Here is a 14,396-nt window from a genome sequence, read left to right on the forward strand (position 1 = left end):
AGAAGAAAGAACCCCACCACTGAAACATATTATGGGAACAGAGAAGACCGGGTTCATCTCAGAGGAGGACACTTTAGTAAAAAACAAAAACAAAAAACAAATAAATAAACAAACAAAAAACCACTTCTACCCCAAAGAGTAACGTGGAATGGCTCCCTATCCAATCAGAATTTATAGAATTCAAAAAAGAATTCAAAAACCAAATGAGAATTTTAAAAAACTAAAGAAAAAAATTAAAACCATGCAATAAAAACAAGAAGCTTATTAAAAAAAAGTTAGCCAACTAGCAAAGGTAATACAGAGTCTCAAAGATGAAAATTAGAATTGAGCAAAGGAAAGCCTTGAGTGAAGCTATGAGAGACCAAGAAATAACAAAACCAATTATAAAGAATGAGAAAATAGAACAGAATGTGAAACATCTTATAAGAAAGATGACAGATCTGGAGAACAGATCAAGAAGAGAAAATATAAGAATAATTGGACTGCCAGAAAGTTCTGAACAATACCATGATACAATAATGCAGGAAATAATCCAAGAAAATTGTCCTGGACTGATAGAACATGAGGAAAAGTAGAAACAGAAAAAATCCACTGATCACCATCTCAAATAGATTCTAGGTGGAAAACACACAGGAATATATTTTTGAAACGTCCAGATCAAAGAGAATATTTTGCAAGAAACAAGAAATAATTCAAATATGCTGGAATTTTTACAGCAATTAGAATTGTATAAGATTTATCAGCAGTTACAATAAAAAACTACAGGTCCTGGAATCATAGCTACCAACAATCAAAAGAACTAGGCCTATGGCCAAAAATATCATATTCAGCAAAATTAACTATACTCCTAAATGAGAAAAAATGAACATTGATTGAACTTGAAAATTTTCAGAACTTTCTATTAATCAAACTCAAACTTTACAGAAAATTTAATATATGAGAGCCAACATGAAAGATCAATTTTAAGAAACTTAATATAGACAACTGTTTAAACATGAACAAATTTTTTATGTTTTTTAATTTGTGTATATATTTATCTTTATATATACATGTATGTATATAAGATTCATATCAACAATAGGGTTGCTCAAGAGAAAGTTAAGGTAGAGTTAAGGTAAAAATAATAATTATGTTGTACAAATGAGTGCAGAGGAAGAAGAGATACAGAGGCATTTGGAGGGGAGAGCTCATAGTTGTGAAAATGTACTCACATCGGGAATGGGTTCAATAGTTAATACTACATATAAACCATGAAGGATATAGCACCCTCCAAAATCTATAAAGAAATAAGGGAAGGAGTGATGGATAAATGGGAAAGCAAAGAGTGAGGGAAGAAGACAAGGGAGGGATCCTTGGTTGGGGAAAGGTTAAGTAATAGTAAGCCAACTTATGGGGAAGAATTTAATGAAAGAGACAGCAAGGATAGGCAAGACATGTGTGTATATGGGGTCAGTGTGGATGTGAGTGCATGTATACATCTATATATGGATACACAAATATATCTTTTCTTAAATGTAGCTTGCTTGGGAGTGGTGGGAGGATGAAAGGGGAAAAAAAAGAATAAAATAAATAAGGTGAGCAGCAGAAAACTAAATAACAATTTACAAGGAAGTAAAGAAAAATGGTCGTTGATGAATATAATTTCTTCTACTAATATATATATACTTTCTTGATCTCATAATTTGTGGTTATATATGTTAAATCCTCCCTGACATACTCCTGAGCACATGACAATGTTTTGTTTTGTTTTGTATTTCTTCTATTTTCCTTTTTTCTTACTGTTTTTTTTTTCAAATAAAAAGGAAAAGAATTTTAAAATAACAAAAAAGAAAAAGAAAAAAAAAAAGAAAATATATGTGTTTGGTCTGTTTTTCCTCTCACAAAATAAGCAGAATAGTAGAGTTTTTGGTAATGCACTGAATATGGGAAAAGTTTTTTTCTAAACTCTTCAGTTTAAGAGAATCTGGCCAAAGAATGAAAATAGGAGAAATGAAACTTGGACTCTCACCTGTGCTGCAGTTCCTGTATTTCTTATTCTGTCCATGCAAGACCAAGGCAAATACAATGAGCAGAATGAGTATCAGACTGGAAAGGGCCATCACCAGAAGAAACCACCACTCCTCATAGAATGGAGTTTCTGATTGGGCTAAAGGAAAAAGAAGTAAGTAATGATGAGAAAAATCCCTAACGGCATTTTTTTAAGGTTTCAAAAGAAGTGTCTTTTTAAAAAACAGCTAGTTGTGTTTTACTTCCATAAGGAAAAGACAAATATTTTCATATTTGAACAAGTGTCAGACTCACCCATAAACATTTATTGAGCACCAAAGCTGGGTTGGCACTGGGATATTAAAGTATGGTTTCTGCTCTCAGAGCTTACAATCTAATTGGAAAATACACAGCCAAGATAAAACAACTCAATGTAGCCTAAGCAAGGTGCCCAATTAATGGTGAAGACAACAAGTACTCTAGGATTTCCGAGAAAGAAGGAATCACTGTAGGTTGAGGTCAAAGAATTATATGTGGCCACATTTAGAAAGGGAATTAAATATGCAGGTTATCTATTGCCACCCCCTCATCTTGAAGGTAAGGAAATTGAGACCCAGAGAATTCTGACTTCTCCAAAGAAATTCAGCTAGTAAATGGCAGAGGCAGGAGTCAAATCCAGGTCTTCCTCTGACTCCCAACCCAGTTCTTTCAACATTGATCCAGCCAGGAAAGGCTTCAGAGAGCTGTGGGATGAATCTGGCCTTGAAGCAAGGAAAAGAAAATGTCTTATGAACATTAAGCCCTTAGTAAATGTTGACTTGCTGACCAGAGAAGTGGGCCTGGGGCTATTTCAGGATGGGGAAATGGTCTGAACAGAGACAGAAAGGTACGAAACATTTTAGGGAGAATCTGGAGCAGCTTAAGAAATATACCTTTTGCTAACAACAACATGTTTAAGACTAAAGTCCCATTAAAAAGGAGTGTACTGTTGTCTTTATGATGGTGGGGTCCACTGTGGGCATTCACACTAAATCAGAGGGTCAGTGAGCCAGAAATCCTGACCAGATGATTTATTGTGTATTCAAGCACATTTTGAAAGGACCATGACATTCTCTTACCAATAGCATATACTATACACTCTTCTGCTTATTATTAAAAAATATGTGTGTAGGAGGAGATAAGAGAGAAAAGGGGGGTCAAGATAGGTTTTCCCCCAAAAAAGGTATAAAGATAAGAGAACATAGGAGGGTTAGAAGGAATTTCGGGCAAGTAGGAGAGTTATCTATTCAATTTATTATATTCTTAAAAGCAAAAGAATAGATGTACAGTTTCATATACAAGTGTCTCCTTTTCTAATCTATATGGAAATGTTCCTTTTTCTTGTTGTCTGTTAAATTCAGAATAGAAACAAAAAACAAGAAATAGGCTTACTTCATAATTATCAGAGAATTAAAAGAGAAATGAGATAGGGCTGTGTCCCTGGTATTTGTAAGTCAAAAGTAGCATTATAACTTCAGTTTCTTTACCTTCTTAGTTTCTCACAGAGGATTATGGTCAAGGGAACAGTTAGGTTGTCCCTACTCACCTAGAAATATTTATAGTTATGACCATTTGAAACAATTTATCTAGGCTCACTTCTGCTCCTAGGGATTCTATAGCTTCAAGGCAGTATGAGTGGAGAAGAAGACTGTGTGTGTGTGTGTGTGTGTGTGTGTGTGTGTGTTTATCAGAATATAAAAGATTGGGGGTGTCAGGAGAGCCAGCTGCCGACAGTGAATGACCTCTTTTCTCTTTCCCTCTCACAATACCATTGTATTGGCACATAGCCCTTATGATCACAAGATCACAGGCTTTGGAGTGGGAGGACCCCCTTAGCCTAGCTAGTCCAAACCCTTACAAGGAAACAGCTATCCATCTAAAGTGGGGATGTGAATTAGCTCAAGGGCACACAGAGAGGAAATGCCAAAGCTCAAAAGGATTTGATCCAGTCCTCTGACTTCAAATCACTTTTCCAAAGCACAATTGGACATTCCTTTATCCTTTTAACCCGATTTTACTTGTGTGGTCACACACACACACACACACACACACACACACACATGTATATTGTTGTTTGGTCATTTTAATCACGCCTGACTCTATTTCACCCCATTTGAGGTTTTCTTGCCTGAAATACTGGAAGAATTTTTCTCCAGCTCATTTCACAGATGAGAAAACTGAGGCAAATGGGATTAAGTGACTTGCCCAGGGTCACACAGTCACTGAATATCTGAGGCAGAATTTGAATTTATGAAGATGGGTCTCCCTGATTCCAAGCTTAGTGCTCTATTTACTTTGTCACCTAGCTCGCCTACATATGATGTTGTTTGACCTTCCTTCTTGAAGAAGACCAGGATACTGGTGACTTGTAAATGAAATGGATTTAAGTGGGGGAGGACTACCCAAAGTCACCAGCCTTATTTTCTCCTCCAGAGCCATCTGGGTCTATTGGTCAGGAATAGGTCAGGATGACTGGAGATGGCCCTGGATGTCCATGTATGTAAGTGTGTGTGTGTGTATGTGTGTGTGTGTATGTGTAAATATGTGTGTGTACACACATACACACACATACATATACACACACACACATACACATTTCCCTCTTTTCTGTATTAGATCTAATCAACGTCTAATCTCAGAAAGAGTTCCTCATTTCCCTGCTCTCTCCTCCTCCCCCATCCCCCAATCCCAGCAGCTTTCATGGTCATATCCTTGGCATGGCTTTGAGATGTAAAATATATGTATATATGTGCACACATATATATTATACTCATATACAATTCCATATATACCCCATAATAGAAATATCTTTTTTCCATCAAAATATGTCTTGTTTATGAGAAGTATATCTTGAAGACAATTCAAAAGAAGGGAAACATCTTAACTGAAATCAGAAATAGCAGAAATTCTCCCAAAGTGAGTGTCCCAGAAGGGACCACCCTATATTCTTGATCAGTGCCTCCCACTCATGCTATGGTGAATTATGTTTGGCACACCCTAGAAGCCCTGAATTGTATTTATTGATGCAAAGCACAGACTCAAGTTGGAGTTCTGAGAATGTTTGCAAAATAAACCCCACATCTGGCTTTGAGGGAAATGTTTCACTGGAAAAGTGGAAAATGTGTTCACTCCAGGAATAAGTGGGGTGAATTTGCCTTGGATAATGTGGAACCACAGGGCTTCTCAGGAGATGACAAGATTTTGACTCCAAAAGATATAAACAGGTCTTCATGCTTCACATTAAACACTTCATCTCGCAAGTCCAAACAAATCCCAGACCTATTGCTCAGAAATAGCAGAGACAGGCTTTGTGATGGAAAGGAAAGGTCTGAGTGGTTCTATTAGAAATATCTCAGTGGGACACAACATCACCCAATTTTGAGCTGCCTGGATATGGAAGAAATGCCATCGGGTACAGATCCATTTACTTTTCTAAAGGACGTGATAAATTGAGCACACTCCAGCTGGCAAGTTAAAACTTATATTCTGGACCCAATGGAATTTCAGGAAAGCATTTAAGTCACATTTCTCTATGAACTAGAAAAGTAAGAGAGTCATATCCTTAAATGACTTAGAGAACAAGGGACTAACCTTAAGCAACCATATGTGCTTGGAATTAATAGTAAGGGGGAAAAATGTCTATATAGAGAGATGTACATATGTGTGTGTATACGTATGTATAAATACACACACATTTATACCCATACAACTATTAAAACTCAGTTAACAGATGTTCAGTACAAAAGAACTGTTTTTTTTATGGGAGAATTTCGTCAATTCCTTGCTTACCCTTACAGTCATCTCAAATATATTTTATTGAATGCCTAGTGAATCTTTGGCTTTGTAGTTATTTTGGTTTACAAAGTACAAATTGAATACTCTGCCTGGCCTCAAGAAACTTATAAATTGGAGGAAAAGGCAAAAAGGATAGATAAACATGCTCACATCTATCCATCCATGAATACTTTCATTCAACCCAGCTATCACTTTATCTTTTCTCCCTAAAAAATACTAGAAACATGGTTCTATACTTCCTGCCTCCAATGACTCAGCATCCATTTACTCTTTACAATTTGGCTTCTAACACTCTCTTCTTCCTAACTTTTACAAAGCTGTTCTTTCAATTAATAAATCATAGAATCTTGGAGCCAGAAAAGACCTTATAGATAATTGAATCCAAAATGTATGTGTGTGTGTATATATATAATATATATATATATATATATATATATATATATATATATATATATATATATATATATATATTATATATATATATATATATATAGTGTACCTAATAAGTGATCTATCTCCCAAACTTGGTCTGAAGGCTTTCAGAGAGGGGGAATTCACTAAATCTGAGCCATAACCTCATGTCCTTTTTAATTGTTCTAGCCAGAAGGAACGTCTTAAATGAAGTCAAAATTTGCCTCTGGCCACTCTTCCTCATTGTCTTTTGAGGCCAATTATAATAAAATGAATCTCTCTTCTATAGCACAGTCCTTCAAATTTTTGAAGGCAGCTTCATGTTTGCCCTAATCTTTTCTTCCAAAGGTTAATCATTCCCAGTTCCTTCCAATAATCCTTTTATATGATTCTTCACTAGCCTGATAGTCTTCCTTTAGATCCCAAATCAATGCTTATTAATGTCCATCCTACTATCTAGTACCATAAAATAAAGAGAAAACTAGATATGTAATTTGACTAAGGCACAGTATAATGAAACTATCAAATCCCTAGTCTAGGATACTGGCTCACTCTGAACATATCTAGAAATCATGTTAACCTTTTTGGCTGCTATATCATAATCCTGACATATCAAATTTGTAGTCTACTCCATTTATTTTTCAGAAAAACTACTCTCTAATCACATCTCTGTCATCTTGTTCAGTACTTATGAAGTTGATTTTTTTAAAGCCTAATTTGGTCCAGTGTTTTAACCTGTCAAAATCTATTTGGATCTTAATTCTATAATCTAGAGTGTTGGGGGCAATATCTCCAAATTTCCCTTGGAGGCTATATATACAGCCAACTTTCCCAAATATCCCTCTAAGTTGGTGTCTTCTGAAAATTTGATTAGTATGTTATCAAAGCCTTTACTTAAGTAATTACTAAAATGGCTAATTGTATGGAGTCAAGTATTTGGAGCACTCTGATTAGGGACCATTTTCACATTGACATCAAACTATGAATAATTAAATACTCTTTGGATCCAACTATTTAATCATTTCTAAATCTACCTGACTCTCTACTATCTTATCCACATTTCTCTATCTTGTCAATAAAAGTAATACAAGAGACTGTCAATTTTTTTGCTAACATTTAGGTATCTATTTCTATAGTATTCTCCTGATCTATTAGTATAGTAATTCTTTCAAAAAGGAAAATCTATTCTTGATAAAGTCTCTCTGGTTATTTTTGACCAATGTTTCCTCTTTTAGACTTAAGTTATCCATTGCTTTTAATAATAATACTTTCTAGAATTCTATAAGGAATTAAAGGGAAATTCACTGGCCTATTAGTCACAGATCCATTCTCTTCCTTTTTTTTTTACTTTTTGAAAAATTGGGACATTTACTTTTTTCCAGGTTTTCTCATCTTCCATGATTTTTCAAAGATTACTGAAAGTGACTTAGCGATCACATTTACAATGCTTTCAGTAAGTCCAGATATAGTTCACCTGGGCCCAGTAACTTCAACATGACAAGGACAGCTAACACTCTCTTACTAACTCCCTTCATAGCCAATCCAAAACTCATTCTCCTTGGCAGAGAAACAGAAGTAAAATAAGTGTTAAGTTATGACCTGGTTTTCTCTACCCATTTTCATTCTGTCCAACCTGAGAAGTAGTCCTATCTCGTAATCCTTTTTGACAATATAGTTTTTTCAAAAAATTTTCTTTTGTTGCCTTTAGTTTTTCTCCAAAGTTTCAAAGCTTTGCGATGCTAATGTTATTCTTACCTTGTCACACCTTTCTACTCATCCTATTACGTGCACTTCTCTTCAGTACATGTCTTTTAAAACATCTAACTTGGTAACACAGTAATATGTTTTGCATGATTTAACATATATAACCTATATAAAATTGTTTGCTATCTCAGAGAAGGGGAAAGATGAAAGCAGGAGAAAGAAAATCCGGAACCAAAAAAAATTTAAGTGAATGTTAACAATTGTCTTTACATGTAACTGGGGAAAAATAAAATATTATTAAGAAAAATATTTTAAATTATTTGATCAACGTGGAACTTTAATGGAAAGATTTGTGTCAGTTTCTTCACACTATGTTGACTCTTTATTCTCATTTGAACTGTTTCTCTCCACGTTTTAAGAAGTGCAGTCCCATGCTACCTGATTGTAAAGTTTTGCTTTAGGATTTTAGTCCATCAGGTCCTACCTATCTTTTCTCTGAATCTTTTGAAATATGATTTCCTAAAAAGGTATATATCAGACTATGTGTGGATTTTTCTCTCTTCTATCCCAAAGTCTTAGATGGAGAGATATATCCTCCCCCAAATTCCCATAATGTTCATCCTAGCAACTATATCCTCTAATAGTTCCTCTACCTTTGAATCTTATCTAAATAGAAGCTTCTCTTGCTGGTTCCCCCCACCCCATTTTAAAGAATGAAATTATTAAAGCAATCATTCTTCTGCTTTTGGTAGAAAGAACTCCAGAAGTCTCCAGATATCTGAAGTTTTTCGCTACTATTATATCATAGATTTGTGTAAGGCTCCTGTTCTGTTTGCTAAGTTACTCATTTATTACTCCTTTCTGTTCAGGTATTCTCCTGTATACTCCAATGACAAGACTGCTTTGGTTTATGCTTCTACTCATCTTCACCCAAATACATTTCACCCTGAATTTCTTGAATTCCTGAAGTTCTTGAATTTACTTACATATGTCTTCTTGAAATACTTTATTTTCCCACTGTGTACACACACACACACACACACACACACACACACACACACACATTTTTTTAAGTTTATATCATCTCTTCTAACTAATAAAGGCTATCCTTCCATGGCAAAATCCCAGACATGAATCACAACTCAGTGATGTCAAATTTACCTCTGTATCTCGGTCCTTTGTTGTGCTTGATAACAGTTCCCCTGTAGAAATTGACTGACCAAAAGCTATTGGGCTTCTCCTTCAGAAACATCATGTTGTTTTTCATCTCATTAGCATCTTGACAGTCACATCTGACTTTCTTTCCCTTGTTTTTCTGTCATCTTATTTTTTATACTCACAAGTCTGACTTGTCTTACCAACTTCCAACTCTTGTGCTAATTCTTCTCTTCCTCTTTGGGATCATTGTCTCTTGAAGTTCAAGGTCTTCTCCTTCTGCTCCCCTGTCTTCCATCTTCTCCCTTCCTTTTGTCAGATTCTTTTTCTCCTTCTGTTCTAACTCTTTCCTTACAGTTGAATCCTCTTTCTCCTCCATAAATCTTTCTTTCCCCAAATCAATTTTTGGCCCCTTCATATTTCCGAAACCTTCCAAATTTCTTTATAATTCTTTCATTTTCTTCATATATTATATAAGAAAATACTTATACATATAGATACATGTATATATCTATACACATGTGCATGCATGTATAAGTATTTTCTTATATAATATATGAAGAAAATACAAATACATATAGATACATGTATGTATACACATGTGCATGCACGTATATTTTCTTATATATGAAGAAAATATAAATACATATAGATACATGTATGTATCTATACACATGTGCATGCATGTATAAATATTTTCTTGTATGTATATTATATTATATATTTACACATTATATATAAAATTTTCCCCTAGCCCTACACTCTGAAATTCAATCTTGTCTCCTCCATCTCTTCTTACTGAATATCATCTGAACCTCAGTACTCCCTCTAATTCAACATATTCACAACTGAATTGATCATTTTCCCCCTTAAACTGCATTACCTGATACAGCTACAGAGGGACTGCTAGGTTCTCCATAGCCAAAATCATTCACTGCCACCACTCGGAATTCATAGGTCACCCCCTGCCGGAGCTTGTCCAAACTAACAGTGTAGGATGTAGCGCTTCGGGGGATATCCTTCACAAACATATCCCATAGGCCTTCATCTGGAAAGAAAACAAGAAAGAAAACTTATTCTTCTTTTTCTTCCCTTCAAATCTCCAATCCAATGGTTGGATTATTCCACTGTATATGATTGCCTTTTCTGCTATCAACCTATGCAAATGGTAATACATAATTATTCAAGGACAGATTATCTTTGCATTCTTCTTCTGGACCAATGATGTGTTTGTAGATCTTGGTGCATGAGGAGGAACAAAAAGGGAAACCATTTAAAATCAGAGGAGATAATATTTGTAAAGCACTTAGCTTTACAATGAGACAGGGTAGGCTCTACATAAATGTTTGCTCCCTTGCTTACTTTGTTCCTTTGTATCCAGTCTTAAATTTCATATCAATCAGATATCATACTGATACTCCAATACTTCACGGTGGATCTATGACTAAAATATTCATCACCAAATGCCAGTGAAATGATGGTGATCTCCCTTTTACTTAGACGCGTCTTTGAATAGTAGATCCAATCTGCCATTGAGAGTTACATTCAAAATCTTTCCAAGAAAGTAAAACCTGAAAAATCATGCCTGTCTTTTGCATAGCAAAGAAGTTCAAGGTCTTCTCCTTCTGCTCCCCCGTCTCCCATTTTCCCCCTCCCTTTTGTCAGATTCTTCTCAGGATCACTTTCAGATGCTCAAATGAAGCAACAGAGTAAGTTTCTGTGGAAGATACACATTGGATTAGAAATTCTGTCTTCAGATCACTCCATAGGTATCTTCCATAACAGTATTTCACTAAAATCCTCTTTTTCCCTAAAGTGCTCAATTGTTCAAGTCCAGACCTTCCTAAACTTTGACCCATTCAATAAAAAAACATTTCCTTGTCCCCCTCTTCTTTAAGATCCCTGCTCTCTAAATGATTTATCTTATAAAAATCATTTCAACAATCATCTTCTGGAGACATAAATAAATGACTCACTGATGGCAGAAATTTAGATATAGGCTGGAAAAGTGGGACTCTTTCTCAACAAATACTATTTAGGTAATCATTCATTTTTTACCTCGACTCACATTCAATATCCTAAAGCTTTGTTTGAATAATCCCATTAGATTTCCACAAAATTCAGTGATAAATTTTGTCACTATCCTTAAACATTATTGTACTTTTAAAAATAATTAATTACATAATGATTAATACACATTACTTTTTGAATCACCTTGGGAGAGAAAAATCAGAACAAAAGGGAAAACCCAGGGGAAAGGAAAAAAAAAAAAAACAGAAAAAAGAAGTGAACATAGCATATTTTTTATTTATATTCAATCTGCATAGTTTTTTTTTTCTTTTTTTTTCTGGATGCAGATGGCATTTGCTATCCAAAACCTACTGGGATTGACAATGAGAAGAACTAAGTCTTTCGTAGTTGATCATCGCAGACTCTTGGTGTAATTATGTGTAGTGTATTCCTGCTGCTGCTTTCAATCAGCATCAGTTCATGTAAATCTTCCTAGGCCTTTCTAAAAGCAGTTTATTCATCATTTTTATAGAACAATAATATTCCATTATCTTCATATATCACAACTTGTTCAGCCATTCCTCAATTGATGAGCATCTATTCATTTCCCACTTTTTTGCTACCATAAAAAGAGCTGCTACAAACATTTTTGCACATGTGGGTCTTTCCCCCTTCTTTATGATTTCCTTGGGATACAGACCCAACAATGGCACTGTTGGATCAAAGGATATATACAGTCCTTTGGCCATAGTTCCAAATTGCTTTCCAGAATAGTTGGAGCATTTCACAACTCCACCAACAATATAAATCAGTTTTCCCACATCCCCTCCAACATTTATCATTATCTTTTCCTGCCATTTCAGCCAATCTGAGAGGTGTGAGGTGGTATCTCAGAGTTGTTTTAATTTGCATTTCTCTCATCAATAGTAATTTAGAGCATTTTTTCATATGAATAAAGATAGCTTAATTTTGTCATCTGAAAATTATTCATGTCCTTTGATCATTTACCAATTGGGGAATGACTTATATTTTTATAAATTTGACAGAGATCTTTAGATCAGGCAGTAAAAAATTCTCCCCAGTTTTGTACTTGCCTTTTAATCTTGTTTCTGTTGGTTTTGTTTGTTGTCCGTTTTGTCTTTGATAATATTCTCTAGCTCTTCTTTGGTCATAAATGCTTCCCTTCTCCAAAGATCTGATAGATAAATTATCCCTTGTTCTTTTAATTTGCTTTATTCCCAAATCTTGCATCTATTTTGACCTTATTTTGTTATGGAGTATGAGATGTAGGATTATGCCAAGTTTCTGACATATTTTCCAGTTTTCCCAGCAATTTTTTTCAAATACTGAGTTCTTATCCTGGAAGCTAGAGTTTAGGGGTTAATCAAATTAGATTAGTAAACACCTTGATTATTGTGTTGTATGTATCTAATTGATTCCACTGGTCTACCACTCTATAAGAAATAGAGCTAAGAAAGCTGGTACCAAATGGTTTTGATGACTATTTCTTTATAATATAGTACTGCTAAGTCACCTTCCTTTGTATTTTTTTCATTAATTCTTTGTTCCTCCAGATGAATTTTATTATTATTATTATTATTATTATTGTTTTACAAAATAATTTTTGGAGGCTTGTTTTGTAGGGCACTGAACAAGTAGACCAGTTTAGGCAGAATTGTCATTTTTATTATATTAGCTCACCCCAGCCATGAACAATTGATATTTTTCCAGTTGTTCAGATCTGACTTTATTTGTATGAATTTTGTAATTGTGTTCATATAGTTTCTGGATTTGTCTTGGTAGGTAGGTACCAAACATTTATCTTGTCTACAGTTATTTTAATGAAATTTTGCTTTCTATTTCTTGTGGATGGGCTTTGTCAGTAATATATAGAAATGCTGATGATTTGTGTGGATTTTATTTTATATCCTGCAATTTTGCTTAAAATGTTAATTGTTTTGAGTAGGTTTTTGGATGACTTTCTAGGATTATCTAAATATATCATCATATCATCTGCAAAAAGTGATAGTTTTATTTCCTCATTGCTTATTTTAATTCATATAATTTCTTTTTCTTATTGCTTAACTCAACATTTCTAGTACAATATTGAATAATAGTGGTGATAATGGACATCCTTGTCTCACCCCTGATTTTTTTGGGATTGCATCCAGTTTTTCTCCATTACAAATAATGCTTGCTGTTTGTTTTAGATAGATATTGCTTACTATTTTAAGGAAAGCCCCCTTAATCCCTATACTCTCTAGTGTTTTTAATAGAAATGAGTGCTGCATTTTGTCAAAAAAAAATTTTCTGCATCTATTGAGATTTTTGTTGGTTTGGTTATTGATAAAATTGATTATAGTAATAGTTTTCCTTTTTTCTTTTTTTTTTTCCTGAGGCAATTGGGGTTAAGTGATTTGTCCAGGGTCACACAGCTAACAAATGTTAAGTGTCTGAGGCCAGATTTGAACTCAGGTCCTCCTGACTTCAAGGCTGGTGCTCCATCCACTGTAGTAATAGTTTTCTTGATATTGAATCAGCCCTGCATTTCTGGTTTCAATCCCACTTGGTCATAGTGTATGTGCCAATTGTGTTTCTTGTAAACAACATAATATAGGATTCTTCTTTTTAATCTATTTGCTTCCGTTTTATGGGAGAATTCATCCTATTCACATACACAGTTATGATTATCAGCTCTGCACTTCCCTCCATTCTATTTTCTTCCCTGTTGTTTTCTCTTTCCACTCACTCCATTTACTACCTTATCTTCTATCACCTCTCCCTATCACCTCTTACCATTTTTTCCTAGTGTTTCTGACCTCTCTTTAATCCAGTTCCTCCCTTTTCTTTACCCCCTTTCCTCCTACTTCTTTATAGAATTGGATAAATTTCTGTATCCAACTGAATAATTAAATTATTCCCTCTTAGAGCCAAAACTGATGAGATCAAATGTCAGACAAAACTCATCCCCCTCCCATCTTTCCCTGGATTGTAATAAATCTTTTGTGCCTCTTCATGTGAGTTAATACCTCCCCTTTCCTCTTCTTCCAGGACAGACCTTTTCCTATCCTTTAATGCCTTTTTCTTTGATATCATCCCACCATCACAACCACATTCTCCATACATGTGATGCTCCACCCTGTCTGGCCCATAACAAAGAGTTCTCAAGAGCTACAAATATCATTTCCCATTTAGAGATGCAAACAGTTTAACCTTTAAATAATATATATATTTTCCCCTATGGTTCCCTTGCATCCTGTATTTAAAGATTACATTTTCTGTTTAGTTCTAGTTTT

General features: G+C 34.6%; 1 protein-coding gene across 1 annotated transcript in view; it reads right to left on the reverse strand.

Annotated features, from left to right (window-relative positions):
* Positions 1–14,396, reverse strand: part of SDK1 (sidekick cell adhesion molecule 1) — a 400,458-nt gene that overhangs the window by 23,372 nt on the left and 362,690 nt on the right. The window contains exons 36-37 of the mRNA XM_052000079.1: positions 9,974–10,138; positions 2,009–2,146 (exon numbers count right to left, since the gene is read on the reverse strand). Of these exons, the coding sequence (XP_051856039.1) occupies positions 2,009–2,146; positions 9,974–10,138 (303 nt within the window). The remainder of the gene's footprint in view (positions 1–2,008; positions 2,147–9,973; positions 10,139–14,396) is intronic.

Source organism: Antechinus flavipes, chromosome 1 (assembly GCF_016432865.1).
Source record: "Antechinus flavipes isolate AdamAnt ecotype Samford, QLD, Australia chromosome 1, AdamAnt_v2, whole genome shotgun sequence".
Lineage (NCBI taxonomy): Eukaryota > Metazoa > Chordata > Mammalia > Dasyuromorphia > Dasyuridae > Antechinus > Antechinus flavipes.